At 41.8% G+C, this 16,598-nt stretch overlaps 1 protein-coding gene across 1 annotated transcript in view; it reads left to right on the top strand.

Annotated features, from left to right (window-relative positions):
* Positions 1–16,598, top strand: part of gbe1b (glucan (1,4-alpha-), branching enzyme 1b) — a 64,123-nt gene that overhangs the window by 21,435 nt on the left and 26,090 nt on the right. Inside the window, exons 8-10 of the mRNA XM_061681204.1 lie at positions 5,792–5,907; positions 6,454–6,581; positions 7,584–7,682. Of these exons, the coding sequence (XP_061537188.1) occupies positions 5,792–5,907; positions 6,454–6,581; positions 7,584–7,682 (343 nt within the window). The remainder of the gene's footprint in view (positions 1–5,791; positions 5,908–6,453; positions 6,582–7,583; positions 7,683–16,598) is intronic.

Below are 16,598 nucleotides of genomic sequence, written 5' to 3'. Positions count from 1 at the left end.
CCTGCACAGACTCAACACACCCTGTGCCAGATGTAGCAAAGCAGCCCCAGAGACTCCTCCATGTTTTAGCCTTCTCACACTGGGCAGCGCATTTTGTTGCATTTTGGCTTTAGAGACTTCTGATTTCTTTGTTCCTTGCTCTCATTCAAGACATCCAGTGTTATGTTTAGAAAAGCAGCCCCAGAACATAAGCCTTCATTCAAGAAAGGATCAAAATGGTGTTTGGAGAATGCTGCAGCGTCATTTTTCAATCCCTGGGGTATTTCAACAAACGTATATCACAGACGTGGTATTTTTAAACATTTGCCTGTATGTGCAACAAGATGTTGTCCAAACATTCCCATTTTTTTGTCTAAATGAAGCTCCTCAATTCACTTTAACATAATTTCGTGGCACCAAGATTCCGCAGAATGGCGGCAAAGCAATACTTGTATTGCTTTGGCAAATGTGAATTTGTGAATGCCGAACGGGAAATATGCGGCGATATACTGTACGAGCAATAACAAAATATTTTCCATCATATGCCCCCTTTAAGCCAAGCAGATTTTTTTTTTTAAGTACTGAAAATCTACTTTCCACTACTCTTTAATTCTTCAATTCTTTACTTCAATTCGACACATGACAACAGGAAGGTTAATCAACATCAAATTCAGACGGAATTAAATGTTCTACCTTAAAAACAAAGTGTGCATACTTGGATATGAAACATTCATAACGATATTTGACGTTTGTGTATCAATACTGCAGGAAATTGTTCGATACATCGAGATTTGATGCTATGAATGGCCTCTACGCTGAATGTTAGCTGGTTTACCTTGTGGGCTTCTTGTTATCCCTCCCCAAAAGAAGCTTGTACTTTTGCTTTCTAAAATATTGAACTCGATTAATTATTCATTTCAATTTTCCGGAGCATTTGTGTCCAGCTCGAATGCCCTTGAAAACATGGAAGGATATTTTGTTTTCCTATCAGCGATAAAGCCTTTTTCCCAAACTCTTGAACCCATCCCGAAGCGGCTGGTACGAGGGCATGCTCACAACAACCGGTGGATGTCAGCCTAATTTATTGGCCGCTGTGTCCTTTAAAAGATGCCAAAGTCACCTTGAGATAGCGACCGAGTAAATCAAGGCGGTGCGTTTGGCACCTGAGCGGACTGGCAGACTGAGAAAGCGAAACCTGCGTGGCACGTGCCACGTTCCAGATGAGAGAGGCTTCTAAGGAACTTGTAATCCGACCACCTCGCCGGGATCATTCGCCTCCATCCTACTTCAATGTGTCTGTGGATTGTTAAGATATGGGGCGAAAAAAGAGCCAGTGCCAGGCCTTTGAAAACTCCTTTTAACTGCTTACCGTGTTTTCATGCTGAGCATGAGCACAAAGGAATAATTATTGCTTCTCTGACAGGATTGTTCTAGATAGTTTATTTATTTATTTACTTTCACGCACAAAGATCTGTAAATGAACTGTGCATAGAGTGATTGGAAATACCGAACTTATCTTCTCTTGGTATTAAATAAAGGCGAAATGTGATTAACGCTGCTTGAGTTCTAAGCTCAAATAAAATCGAAAAACTAAGCATAAAATTATTAAAAGGGATTTAAGATTGCTATTCATGTTGAACCAGGGTGTCCGCCTAGCCTTAGTTTTAGATTTCATTTTCCAAAGCTAAGTCCTTAATTATCTTGGAAAAAATTACCCTTGCCTCATTTACTGTCAGCTGTTTTCAAAGCAGCGTTCCTCATATTGCCAGCGGTTTTACAGCATTTTGGCTGATATTTCCAGACTCACAGAATAGTGTGTTCTTTTACCCTTAAAAAAGTTAATTTCTTGCTTGCTCCGTTCTTGAGTAATTCGCAATAAAACATGGGTTGTTTTCACCCCAAAAAAACTGCTTTCTGACAAAACAATAAAGACAAACTTTTTGTGAAATGAAACAAAAAGCAGACCTGTGGCTTTGACGCTTTTTTTTTTTTTTTTTTTTTTTTGCTTTTGTGACACCTCAAACTACAAAACAGCAAAAACAAGCTTGAAAAAGAGGTTTAGTCGGAAAAATAATTGATTTAGATATACAATTAAGAAACGCACGGTGAGTGACGCAGACTTACCGCATGGCTCAAGTTAAACATCAGTCACATCACTTTTTTGCACAGGGTCCTCATATGGTGTCGCTGTTATGTAAATTAACAATATTTTCGAACCGTTTGCTTCCATTTTCCGAAGTAGGTAGAAAACAAAAGATTTACTGCGTTGCTTCATGTCACACTTGATGAGCGGGTAGGCACTCCAAAGACAACGGGTTTTACACAAACCTTTGAAAAGTCGATTTTCCATTTTGTGTCCCCTTTAAATTTGTATTCAAAGGTATTAAAAACAGACACAATAAACTGAATTGATGTATTTTCAGCATGGTGAGATCGTGGGTAGCATGTCTGCAACACACTCTACAGGTTTTGAGTTTGAATCTCAGCTCTGCCACTGCTGTGTGGAGTTTTGCATGCATTGAAGAAAAATGAACAAAAATGTGTCATCCTTGTCTCAGTAAGGTCAGCAGAAGCCACTCCCTTTTCTTCCACTCGGAATTACCCTGGTGCCTATTTTTACAAACGTTATGCAAAGTTCAATACAGGAAACAATACATACAGTATATCACTGATGTCTAAACAGACTGCCAATAGAACGAGCTGCATTCAGACCTTATTTGTCCTTTTTGGCGCTACCCATGCACGTCATCCATCAGCAGCGTCCTTACATTTGCTTTTTTTATCCGCAGCCTTCTCAGAACTTCAATCTTTCCTCCGCCATCGCGACAGCTTGACCCTCCGTCTGCCCGCGAACTCGGGTGCATCGCATTAAAAGGGTTGCCTTCGTGTTCGCCTGGAGGGGAGCGGGGGAAGCGTGGCGGGGGGATAAAACCCGATAAGCAGCAGCTGAGCATGAAGATGAGCTGAAGGAAGCGGTCTGTTATTTGAATGGTGATTCGTGTCAGCAGTGCCTGTAATACAGCTTCGAGAAACTTCTGATGTTAACCATAATTAGTAATGGAACCGATCGGTCGGTTAAGGCAGCCATCTCTTATTTTCGATGGCAAAAGTCGACGGTCAAATGAGGCGAATGCGTCGGGTGCAACGTGAGAGGTTCCACTGAACATCCTAGATGCTCCACCAGCAGCAATATGACTCCGTTAGGGCTTCTTTATTCTATTAGCACTCTTCTAACCATGTTTCACTGCCACGCTTAAGCAAGAGCACTGTGTAGTTTGCAATTGGCTCGTGCATTAACACCGCAGACTGAGCGATGACTTCATTGAGCTGTGTATCTGTTCCCAAACCAGAGAGCCAAGCACCCGGGCCGTAATTGGGCTTGATGATGAATGGTGCTGTGGCTCCTAATGTGGCAGGACGGTTTCATCCCAGAGCCCCACCACCACCACAAAAACTCTCCCCCCACCCCCACTTAGCTCTGGCTGGCTATTATCTCCATCCCCGGAGGATGCACTGTGCTTTGTTGGCTCTGTGCAGCAGAGTAAGGACCCTAATCTATTTATCACAGGGGCTGCGTGACCACCCAGCCTGACCTGCTGCTCACTCTGAGCGCCCCATTCGTGCTCCTTCTCGCGCTGATGTAACATTTAGCTTTGCACCTGTCAGCACGCGCCCGGGTCAGACGTCCCTGAGGATGAGGAGGAGGGCTCAGGGCGAGTTAAACCCTCCAGTGGTGATACTTTTTAGAGAGAAAGAGGGCGAGAAGGGGGGATTATTGAAAGCAAAAACTGTTAAGTGTGGGGATGGATGTGGCAGTTTGAGAGGTTATTGGAGTGGTTGCTGCTGTTGCTGCTGCAACAGCTTTCTGACATGATGAAACGGCCCCAGTCGATCACTAAAATGTTAAACTGCTTCCTCGCTGTGCTGCCGTGTGCTAGGAAAATAGTCTTGCTCAGTACAGGTTGATTCGGGTCAAGTAAGCTCTGTTTTTATTGGTCAGTACCTGCAGCACTGCAGCGATGGGTCGTATTGGTGCTGTGTGTAGTGACTGGCCTGTAGATCAGCCAACGATGGCAGAGTAACATCACCAACCATCACTGCTGCTGGGTTTTAAAGGGATGACATTTAGGCTGCGGTTATATCACTCAAATGTAGCAACGATCTACAGGACACTTATTTCAGTTCTCTGTAGGGTGCCACAAAGCGCTCAAGTTGACAAATTGGTTGTGAGCAAATTCAGACACTCATGCTTTAATCGGCGTAGCAGGTCTCGCTCATTACACGAGCAAATCTATGGCACATTGCCATGGAGACGTCGGTTAAAAGGAAGCGGTCCTTTTAAGAAAACAGACACAATTAGCATTTCCACAGTGCTCGGCCTTTAGGACTGTCTGCTAGCCTATAACACTGTTACAGGCACTGACCTGTATTCTAATATTTTCTCTAATAAAGTGGATTAATATTCCTAAGAGTCGATTATCTTTATTTCTTAGCATTTCACTTGGCATTGTTTCGAGTACGTGAATGTGAATGTTACAGTTGAGGAAAAAGTATTTGAACCCTTTGGAATTGCTAAAATGTCTAAATCGGTCATAAAATATAGTCTGGTCAATCTAAATCACAAGAATAAATAGACAGAGTCTGCTTAAACTAACCCTAACCACACAAACAATTATATGTTTTCATATGTTTTATTGAAAGTAAACATTCACAAGACAAGAGGAAGTAGTACCGGTAAATGAGCACTTGGATTTAATAACTGGTTGACACTCCTTTGGCAGCAATAACCTCAAACATCTGTAGCTGCAGATGTGCACAACTATCAGGTTGAATTCCTCTTTACGAAACTGTTGCCATTTAGCAAGATTCCTGGGATGTCTGGTGTGAAGAGCTCTCTTGAGGTCATACCCCAGCATCTCAAGTCAGGGTGAGGTCAGGACTTGGACTATGCCACTCCAGAGCATGTCATTTCTTCTTCAGATGGCCTCAACTTATTCTGCAAAATATCTTGATAAGTTTGTGAATTAATTTTTCCGTTGATAGCAAGCTGTCCAGGCCTTGAGGTAGAAAAGCACACCCATACCATGACGGTCCCTCACCATACTTCACAGTTGGAATAAAGTTTTGATGTTTGTGGGTTTTGACGTTTTCCTCCATACATGGAGTAGTGTTTCTCCCAAACAAGAAAAATTCACCCACATAAGCAGCTTTTCCAAGTGGTCTCTAATCTGAAATAACTAGCTAATTTAGCATGTTTTCCACACTGCTTTGCTTTGCTTTTGCAGGACATGATGTCAGTTAAGTCCTTATTTGCCTGTTCAGAAATCAGCTCCATTTTTTAATTTTCACTTTAGTGCAAGCACTATGCAAGTTAATAAAAGTTTTTTCAATGGTTTCAACAGTTATTATAGATAAGTAATAGTAACAATTAATTGTAGTTGTGTACTTTTGCCTAAGGAATGGAGTGAATCATTGATTCTTTTACCAATCCATTTTTTTTGTTTTACACACGTAAAGTACAGAGTACTTTGCCAACCTTTGCCAAGACCTTTGCCAACTTCTGCTTATTCTCAGAAAATATGAATGACACTGAACCCCTAACCAACCCCCCCTTCTACTTTAAGGAAACAGCCTCCCACCGCTGCGCCGCCTGTGACATAATGATGCTTTGGTTATCAATATGTGAATGTCCTGCAGCGGTGGAAATTAATTTCTAGTGTTCAAAGTGCATGATGAGACGTTTGAATAATTCAAAGCCGCTGCCATGTCTGACCTTGAATGTGTTTGCGTGTGTCTCTGTGTGTGTCGCGAGCTGGGAAGTGCTGCGCTTCCTGCTCTCAAACCTGCGCTGGTGGATGGAGGAGTACAAGTTTGACGGCTTCCGATTCGACGGCGTCACTTCCATGCTGTACCACCACCACGGCATCGGTAAGACATTTTATAACTGGAAATAGTAGCCAAACACCGTCATTCATCTGTCATTGATCAGTTTACATGGCAATCATTTTACCAAACAATTCAATCATACATCCATCCATTTTCTGTACCGCTTTCTCCTCACAAGGGTCGCGGGCGTGCTGGAGCCTATCCCAGCTATCTTCGGGCGAGAGGCCGGGTACACCCTGAACTGGTCGCCAGCCAATCGCAGAGAATACAATCATTCACTTCTGTTTAATTTTTATTAATATCATAAATAAATACAAATAAATAAATAACTCTTAATGGAGTTGAACAGAACTGGCTTTAGCGGTAGCCACAGTTTTGCTCACTGTAGTCAGATCACATTTTCAGAAATAAGCACATAAAATAATATTTACTTGTTTGTGAAATTTCACCACAGATAAGTGGGAATGGATGTCAGAGACCCAATTATTTGTATAAAAGCATTGCAAAAAGTCCACAACACGTCACCTTTATAGTGTGGCATCCAAAGCAAAGTGATAAAAGTTTCTTCTGTGGGTGTTTCCTCCTTAGGCGTCGCCTTCTCCGGGGACTACAGCGAGTATTTTGGCCTCCACGTGGACGAGGACTCGCTGGTGTACCTGATGCTGGCCAATCACATCCTGCACACGCTGTATCCTGACTGCATCACCATCGCAGAGGTACAAGTCGCCCTTTGCAGTGACTTCGCCCGCGGCAGCTATTAGCGAAGCGCACTTCATCACTCAGCGCAGCTTCCTTGCGTACTCATTGGTGTAATTAGGAACTAATGCAAAAAGGCAATAGGATGTCACTCTTGTTGGCCTCAGCAACCTCCAAGGATCCACGTCGGGGACACATTCCAATTTGTTCGTATTTCCAAAGTGTGTTCCCGTAAGAAGAAATGGAAATAGAAATAATGCAATGTCAAACTTTGTCTATTCCAAAACCTGAATTCACTGTAAAGGCTAAGTGACATGTTATACAAGTGTATAACAAACAATTAACCACAAATGATCAAATTTTAATTAATTACTCTATCTCATCTATTTATGCCAGTGAGGGATAGTGACAGACAGAACAAATAAATGCTCTTCTATAAGATGACAGGAAGTACATACAGTAATTAATGTATCCACTTTTTGTGACATTTTTGTTTGTTGGTGTGCCGTGAGAGTTTTCAATTGTAAAATATGTGCCTTGGCTCCATATAGGTTGGAAATCACTGCTCTAATTTGATAAACAAGAAAGACTAATACACCGAAATGAAAATTCTTGGCCAAAACCGAAAACTCCAAACAATTATTACGCCAAGTATTAGTAAAAATGCATGTATGGCTATGAGTGCAGAGCTGCCAAACTATAAAAATTAACTTCCAGAACAATTTGTCGGAATTCCCATAGGTTTATATAATGTCAAGAACATTACCTTGGGGCTGTTCTTGCGGTATGTTATGTAAAAGGATAAAAATAATACTGCATACTGTTCAGTTCCACACCATGATCATTACTTTATATATATATATATATATATATATATATATATATATATTTCATGTATTTATTGCATTAATCAAAGTTTATGATATTGCAACGTGCCATCATCTACAATATCTTGGTCTATGGATTAATTATCCATTACCGATTCTGTTTTCAACCGTAGTCAAGAAGTCTTTTGTGTGCAGGATGTGTCGGGGATGCCCGCCCTCTGCAGGGCAGTGGAGGAAGGCGGGCTTGGTTTTGATTACCGCCTAGCGATGGCCATTCCCGATAAGTGGATTCAGGTAAGGTGATTTACTTTCCCTTGTAATCACTCACTCTTTAAAATCTTGTGCTACACATATAGCAGTGGTTCTCAAACTTGGGTCACCGGACCCTCGGGGGCCAGTCAGCCGTAGCTTGGTGGTGCACAAAACAATTTGGTATTCGCTGTATACAATATAAAAGGTTGTACAGTATGTACCTCAACTCACGAAGATGAGTAGTTGTGCTTGGGAGGCTAGTCTCTTCACATCATGACTAGATGTAGTTCACGTCCAGTTGTAGCTTTAAGCTTTTTTACACACACGGTAGAACTGTGGGGACAAAAGTAGACCCTAAATGCCGGGAAGCGGGAGTGGCATGGTAGGAGATATTTTGGGCGGAAGAGGGCAAAACAAAAAGTATTGGAACAAGATGGAAAAAAATACTAAATTAACAGTGTAAAAATCGATATGCAAAGTAACCATGGGGGATATATTCGCCACAACAGGTAAGATGACATGACGTGACAAGGACGTTTGACAACAGTGAACTGACACAGACCGAACCAAATTTAGGAAACTAAATACAAACGGACTGACAAGACAATGAGGCAAACCTGAACAAGACACACACGACTGGAAGGAGCTGATTGGTAGACACAAGGAACAGGGCTGATGAGAATAGGTGGAGAACAAGGGCACGGGAAAACAAGACATAACATGAAGAATCATCAAGAATCATGACGCACGCTCACACGTACGCACAAAAGCCAAAGAAAAAGCAAAACACAATGGTGGTGTTAATCCTTAAGAGGGTCAATAAACTGGTCGGGCAAAATGTGCTGCATACGTTTGTACGGGACTTCGTGTTGCTCCTCAACTCACCAATGAGTCACATGGCAACGTGTGTTTTTTCAGCTAATATGATCCAAAGTCTCCTCATGTGAGAAGCACTTGAGTATTTTATTTTTTCTTCCACGAACAAGCCTTTTGTCCCTCTCTTGAGGCAGCACTCATTTATTTTTATTCATGTTTAATCCCACCTCCTAACTGAATGGGAAAGTCATTATTTATCCCCTCAAACAAAAGACTTATGGAAGAAGCAGGGCGACGAGACGCAATTGTTATAGTGAAAATAAAAGCGTTTGACCTGTTCATTCACGGTGACCTTGCCGTTCACTGGATAATTACCACGATCCCCGCACGTCCACGTGTTCGTACGGTGTTTTCTCCTTTTGGGGCCAGCCGGAATGGCGACGAGCTTTAGCGCGAAGGTCATCTCGTCATGGAGCCGCGCCAAATGTTGTTAAAGCGATTGAACAGCTTCACTTGGTATGTCACAGGCAGAGGTGGCATAAGTCCTCCGTACAGAGGAACCTCAATTTACGCACTTAATTGGTTCTTGAACGGGATTTGTAAACTGAAAAGGTTTTCTATTGAGTGCAGTTTTACCATATGAAATAACATAAACATGAGTAATTGGTTCCAGCCTCAATAAAAGTCCCACTTTTGGTCAAAGTTTGTACACTTTGAACACAAAATACAGCTATACCGTTCTGTATATCAAACATGACAAGGGGTGATCGATCAAAACATTATTTATTATTACCTAAGTTAACCACAACAAAACAAGCGGAATTGTCTTCATTCATATGCATCTGCCCTGCCGACACACCCCCAAACAGAAAACATGTCACATACTGTACATTAGGACACCCGGGAATTGTTTTAAAATTTGGGGAATAGTGCATAAAATGCCTGCTTTAACATTCTGAGACAACTCAGATCTCTGGACCGACCTCAGTCATGACATTCGCTTCTGAGGTATAAAAAAAACTTTTTTAGTTTTTTTTCTTTCTTTAACAATGACAATCATTTCGAAAAGAGCTGTATTATGGGTAGACATTCCATCAGGCACACACGTTTCCTCGCCTGTCATTACATCTTTTGAGTACAAAATAAATGTTTTATGCAGGTGGCAAGCCCTCATGTCTGCTGCAAACTGTTACGTGCTCTGCCACCTCAAAAACAAACTGGTTCCCATTACTGTGCAAAAGTCTTTGGCTGCCACTAGTTTTGTTGTTTGTGATGGACCTTTTTTCCCCACACGTCATTTTGACATAGTTGGACAGATACAATTGACCACTCGGAGCCAGATGGGAAATTCTTGGCACAGGATACCGTGGACGTCCTTCTGCACAACAACTGTTGAAGCACCCTTTAGCTTGCCTCTTCAGCCCAGAGAACCACTGTTAAAGTACTTAATGGCCCAGCATTTAGGGGAAAAAAAACATTTTTATGTTTACAAGAGCGCAGCAGCAGCATGTATGAAAAGCCATTGTGTTGTGATGAAGCCAAGAGCCATGCATACATGTACAATTTTATCCATCCATCCATTTTCTGAGCCGCTTCTCGTCGCTAGGGTCGCGGGCGTGCTGGAGCCTATCCCAGCTATCATCGGGCAGGAGGCGGGGTACACCCTGAACTGGTAGCCAGCCAATCGCAGGGCACATACAAACGAACAACCGTTCGCACTCACATTCACACCTACGGGCAATTTAGAGTTGTCAATTAACCTGCCACGCATGTTTTTGGGATGTGGGCGGGCGGAAACCGGAGTGCCCGGAGAAAACCCACGCAGGCACGGGGAGAACATGCAAACTCCACACAGGCGGGGCCGGGGATTGAACCCCGGTCCTCAGAACTGTGAGGCAGACGCTCTAACCAGTCGGCCATTTCATGTCAAAGTTAATTTCATATTGTTGTTGCGATATGCACTCAGCTTTTGTTATGCTGTATACAGTGCAACCTCAATAGAACAGACCAAAATGGTGGGAGGGGGCGGGTTTGGGAGCGGTCGTCCGATATAGCCGATTGTCCGTCACATTGGAACACCTTTTGTTTTGAGGCCAAAAAAAAAAAAAAAAAAAGCTTGAAAAGGTCTAAAAGTTTCACACTTTATCTAAACTTACCGCGCCGGTATACTTGGTCATGGTGACATTGTTGACGTACAGTACTCATCATAGGCGAGTCGCTTTCATGAGCCGTGAGGAATTGGTGTGCTTCCGAGTTCCAAAATTGTTGCCAAAGGCGAACGGCTTGACAAAAAAAAAACTTATTAACAGTTTTACATAAAAATAACATGTTCCACACTGCAGACTTTTGTATTCTTCAGCGTTAACACCGCAGCCATGCTGCTTTCTCTCTGCGGAGCGCTCTATGTACAACAGACAATAGGTAGAACCATCATCACATGGCAGCCATGTCAATGCAAACATTCATGACAAATGGAAAATATTTTTGGACACATCGTTCAGTACCGACAGTCTGTTTTATCCAATATCCGTTATATAGGGTCCGTTTTATCGAGGTTCTACTGTATAGTCGAGATGCTAAAAATTTCATCTGTTGTATTTTTGGATATGTCCATAAACGATAGATGGTAATTGCAGAGTATCTTGGGATATGATTGTGAAATATTTGTCCAACCTTCTACCTATGTACAACAAGCACCGTTAGATTCGGTCCTAGTTATGCTGAAAACATGAAGTATTATTCATATTTTATTACTATTTTTTTAAAGAAATATTCCGCATGCACTGACGTAATTCAGATTATTTCCTTTTAATGATTAACTTCTAGGAACTGGTATAGGAGAGAGAAATGAGAAATTACAGTACTTGTTATGCCACACATGCCTTTGAGAGCAATTTTTTGACTGCACAAATGTGATTATTATGCCTCACATTGCTTTGAGAGTGATTGATTTGATGCCAGTGTCTGATTATTATGCCACACATTGCTTTTTGACTGATTGTTTTGACACCGGCGTGTGATTGTAATGCCAGACATAGCTTTAAAAGAAATTGTACCTGTATCCTACTGCATCTTTGGGTCTTACGTTCATTGTGTCTCATGTCGCCAAATCTGAGGAAATTGCTATGTATTGTGGTAAATTGTATGTACTTTCTAAAGCTCCCGACCATGAAAGTCAAGTTATGTTTTCATCAATAAGCGAACTGTGCGACCTTGTCACGGCACGCGCCACACTTGATTGTGCTTCCTGACCGAAGGGGAAGGTACGTGGATGCTTACGCGTCGTTCATCAAGCCAGTCGCTCACAGCAGTAGCTCATACTCCGCGGCGAAGATGAAGAGACGGAGAGGGAAGAAGAAGAAGACTCCCAGGATTGACCTTCCTCGCTCGTTCGTTCTTACACCGGCTTTGCTCTCCTTGGATTGAAGCCTCCTGCTTGGTAAACACTCGCAGGATTATCCTCTGAGCGCCTGAGGAGAACTCTCCTTCCTGCTTTGACTTCTCCAAACAATTTGAGAGTTGCCTATTTTCTTTATCGCACCAGAAGAAGCTTGTCATTTTAAAGTAGCAATTTCAAGGTTTGAATTGAAATTGAAATGGTGACTCAGATTTATCTGACTAGTTTGATGATTTAAAAAAAAAAAAATGAGATTCCTAGTGATCATACAAGTAGAAAGAGAAGTTAACCACTGTATCGTAAAAGAAAAATACAGTACCTGTATTTACGAGTTTGCATGTTGTTTGTTTCTTTACATGATGTTCCAAGCTTGTAACTCAATTCACTTAATGCTTTTCCAGCCAGAACACGTTTGCAGAGCGATACTGTCACCTAGTGGTGTTTGATAGGTATTGCTGAATGTCAGTATTTGCTAACAAAGTTATGCATGTTATACATTCTAAAGAGGGAAGAGTGAATGGGAATTGTATTGTGTACATCAGCCTCATTTATTATTTTGAGACGATCAAGGCCGCTTACACAAAGGTGTGATTGTTATGCCATGCATAGCTTTGTGACTGTTTTGGCTGCATGAGCGTGTGATTGTTATGCCACGCTTTGCTTTAATTGTGCCTCGTGTAACCATAATATACCTCACCTCACCTTAATATGCCACCTGTAATTTAAATGTGCCCCACATAGTCATGGCATGCCTTTTTATTTTGCTCTGCTCCTAGAATAATATCAATGGAATGCAAAGTTTTCAGAAGAAATGAGTTCTCCAGTGCAGGGATTCCATAACAACATGTTTATTCTATATAATTAGCACAACTGTAAGGTGGAGGAAATCTTGTGAATTGGCCATGAATGTTTTTGAAAAGCGCTTGATCTTGATAAGTAGATACGATGCTTGAACCTCTCTCAAGGCTCGGCTCCTTCTCGGTGCCAATTAGGGAATGTTGTTAACAAGCGGGAACAAGGAGAGTTCTCAGACAGGTAGAATGAGGCAGAGAAAGACAGACAGACTGGCGAGTGTTATTTATAGACAGGCATTTGTACCCAATGAGTCCCTCAGTTCCGCAAGCCTGGCGTCACGCTGTGTTTCGTCCTCGGCAAGACTCATTGGATATGAGTCGTTTCGCGGCAGTGAGGAAATTGACGATCTCTAAATAATGAGTAGGGGGATCAAGGAAAGGGGGGGGGGGGGGGGGAATATTGATAATCGTACCTAATTTGAGCATTTTTCCCCCCTCTTCAGATCAAAGATGAGCCAAGGCCTGATTGTCTCATTTCTCCGAAAGATGAGTTAAAGATGAGTGATTTTTCCGGAGTTTTGATGTGTGTTAAGAGTGATTTATTTCAAACAAGATCCTAAGTGATTATACTGTAGTGTGGGGTGGTGGATGAACCGACTGAGAGGCAGCATGGTGCCACAGGGCATCCACATTGCTAGAAAATACAAAGCATGTGCAAAACTCGAATTTGGCGACACGCAAGGCTTTGCGATCATAAATATTGAACATTTATGATTTCCGTGAAGCTCAGACAGGAAAAATCACTCTTACCGCAAACCACACCCATGGATAATCGCTCGGGATAACCTTTCAGAGACATCCGAAAATCGGGCCTTTGCTGACTTTAATCAAATTTGGTTCGATTCGCGGTAAATGTGTATCCCCCTTCCGATGTGACAAATCGTGTACCCTACTTCGTTGGGATGATGGCAAATTCCATTGCGATGCCCAGCTCAAGATGCTCCCTTGCTTAGTGGCCAAATGAACACATAGCCTTCCTTGAAGCTACAGTAGGAATGTAATTGTAACAGCTACAGGCGGCAATAAGAAACGGGAATTCTGCCAGATCCGTCGGCTTCGCTCGACTCCAACGACCTCCGAGTCCCATTTCTCTTTCTCCCCATTTATTTTAATTGAATGAAAACACACATTTCTGTCTGCGCCTCTTTTCTTTGCTTTTAGCGCTTTTCTCCATCCATCACGGCGGACACGCTCTCAATTAGACGGCACTTATCAAAATTGCTTGTTTGCGTCACGTCTCGCTTTGACCTCCTCGCTCGCTGGTGCTCTGTGGGATTGATTCTTATTGGCTAATGACCCTCCCGGGTGTGTTTGATAGAAGAAGATATAGCGAGGTTGGGAAGTTGAATAGCTTCATGAAATTGTTAAAAACACGACAGTGTTAACAAGGTATGGAGTGTAATGTTCCCTTTTAAACATAAATATATATGTATATATACGTGTATATATATATATATATATATATATATATATATATATATATATATATATATATATATATATTTTATATTATTTATACTTTATTTGGAGCAAGAAGCATGGAAGTTGTGAATTTCAAGAATACAACTTTATATTTGTAATATTGCACCTTTTATTCTGGAAAAGATGCATTTATGCTCTAAAAATGGGGCTATAAAAAGAAAGTCCGTTGTTCTAAAAAAGACTTAACCCCTGTAATAATACACTTTTTATTCTTATTCATGCAGGGATGTCACATTTATGTGATACTATCATATCGGCGCTTTTAATTGGCCAAAAGCAAAGGTTGGGACGAGTAATTTGTTTTATTGGTCCTTATATGTAGGTATGTACTTTGTTTAAATGATGACATAGTTTATTGCAAAAGTTTATTGCAAATTATTTTGCGGCTCCCCAAGCCGCAGCAAGGGGACCCCAATTTGAGAACCACTGTACTAAAGGTTGCTGTAATGACCCGTGAAGCTACAATTCATTTCCTTTCCAGTATTTAATTTTTTTATTTTTACGTTATATTTCCGTCCCTGCCTAATTAATCCGAGCGCTCTCTGGCTTGGCTGCTGACAGCCGGCTTGTAAAATAAGATTGGTTGCGCCGCTGCTCATTACCATTGATGAAGTGGAGTTTCACCGGCGCCAGGGAGCTCGGGGGTCCGGGTCGCGGTCGAGCCTGTGGTCCTCAAGCGGGTCGCTACCCGATTAATTGCTCCCACAGCACTGGTGAGGTTGCAGTGAGTGGGATGATTTGGAGTGACTGAATGGTGCAGGGATGCAAGTCTGTCGTGTAGTGTCCATTTGTCTATAATGTTCATAGAACAGCACACGGTTCATTGCTCAAGGTTATTTTGCACGCTCTGTTTAAATTAACCGTAAACAATGTAAATAACTGTAAACACAAACATGATTTTTTTTCTTACCCGGGTTGCAAACAGAATTGGCAAAATGCAAATTAATCCACCGACACATTTTTGATGATGGAATGTCGAAATCTCATATACAGTACTGATACTTTGATTCAGGCAACAGCTGCGTCCGCCATGACAAGGTTGATGTAATAAAAACATTAATATCACAAATATTGAAGCCATAACTTAGTAACCATTATGACTGTTGCAAAGTAATGTTCTTGACAAATTTTGAAAATTGTTCTGGAAGTGAATTTTTATCGGTTAGCAGCTCTGCAGGTTTGATTTTTTTGTGCACTTAAGGTTGCTCTCCTCACATTCTACATTGTGGTGGTATCTGTAACTCGTAAATTAGCTGTGTGCGATTTAAACTTCCGTGATACAGTGAGATTGCAGAAAGTGATCCACGAAATGGCGAGGGACGACTGAATAAATGCAAAATGTTCAGTTGTATTTAACTTGAAAGTTCCGTACTTTGAAGTTAAATACAACCGAACTGTACGAAAGCGGGGTTTCTTTCACATACCATTAGAGGGAGCCCACATACAACTCGTGGTACCAGACTTTGAGAATCACTGCAGTAGAAGACAATTTATGGTGTTTCCCAGTAATCAAGGGTATGTTGGCGACCACGAGAAGGACCAGTGTTTATTAGAATAATATACGTTAGAATATGTTTTATGCAACGATCCTATGCGAAGCTTTACATTGGAGTGTTCCGCTGAGCTGCACTTCACCGACTAATATGAGCTCAGAATTTTCAGGTGAAAAGGTGACATATACAGTCAATACATAAAGCCAAGAGCCACTATTTAGTTGGACCAGCCAGTTCATCTTAGACGTATTGATCGGCACAATTTACTCCCCTTTACTCACGAGGATTACCTCTCTGTAGAGTAATATAAAGGTTTCCTCAGCTGTCAGTCAGCTGTCGGGGCCAATTCCACCCGGCACACTTCAAGCCTGTCACCGGGATGAACTCGCCACGCGCTGCCCCCATCCAGCCGGACGGGCCGCACGTCCATCACCAAGGGCTCAAGCGGGGGTGAAGTAGCTTTTTTCCCCCCCATTTAGGAAGTAGCTTGTTGCTTACTGTGAAGACTGTTCATCGCGGAGATATGTTCCAGACCCACCCGCGAAATTCTGCGAGAGAGACACACCATATTAAAAGTATTTTTTTTAACCCTTTTACCGTTCCCACGCACTTTAATCAATTTAATCTAAACTTAAAACACACTTTAACTTGTTAGAAGACACCTTGAAGAATTAAAAAAAAAAAGATATTCCTTAGCGCCTTTTTTCATTCTCTCGCTCGCACAGTTCTTGTTTCGAGATGTTTATTTGTTACTGTCAGGTAAAGTTTACTGTCAAACTGACACATGAAACAAAACCGAACCCAAGCTGTGAAATGCATTTGCCCCCAACACCCACAGTAAGAACCAATAACTACCTACACCTCCTTTTTACAGGTACATAAGTACAATATAATGAACAAGAACTTTGCAATACAA

This window comes from Phycodurus eques, chromosome 7 (assembly GCF_024500275.1).
Source record: "Phycodurus eques isolate BA_2022a chromosome 7, UOR_Pequ_1.1, whole genome shotgun sequence".
Classification (NCBI taxonomy): Eukaryota; Metazoa; Chordata; class Actinopteri; order Syngnathiformes; family Syngnathidae; genus Phycodurus; species Phycodurus eques.
Note: the sequence above shows the minus strand (reverse complement) of the source record. Positions and strands in the feature narration are given on the sequence as shown.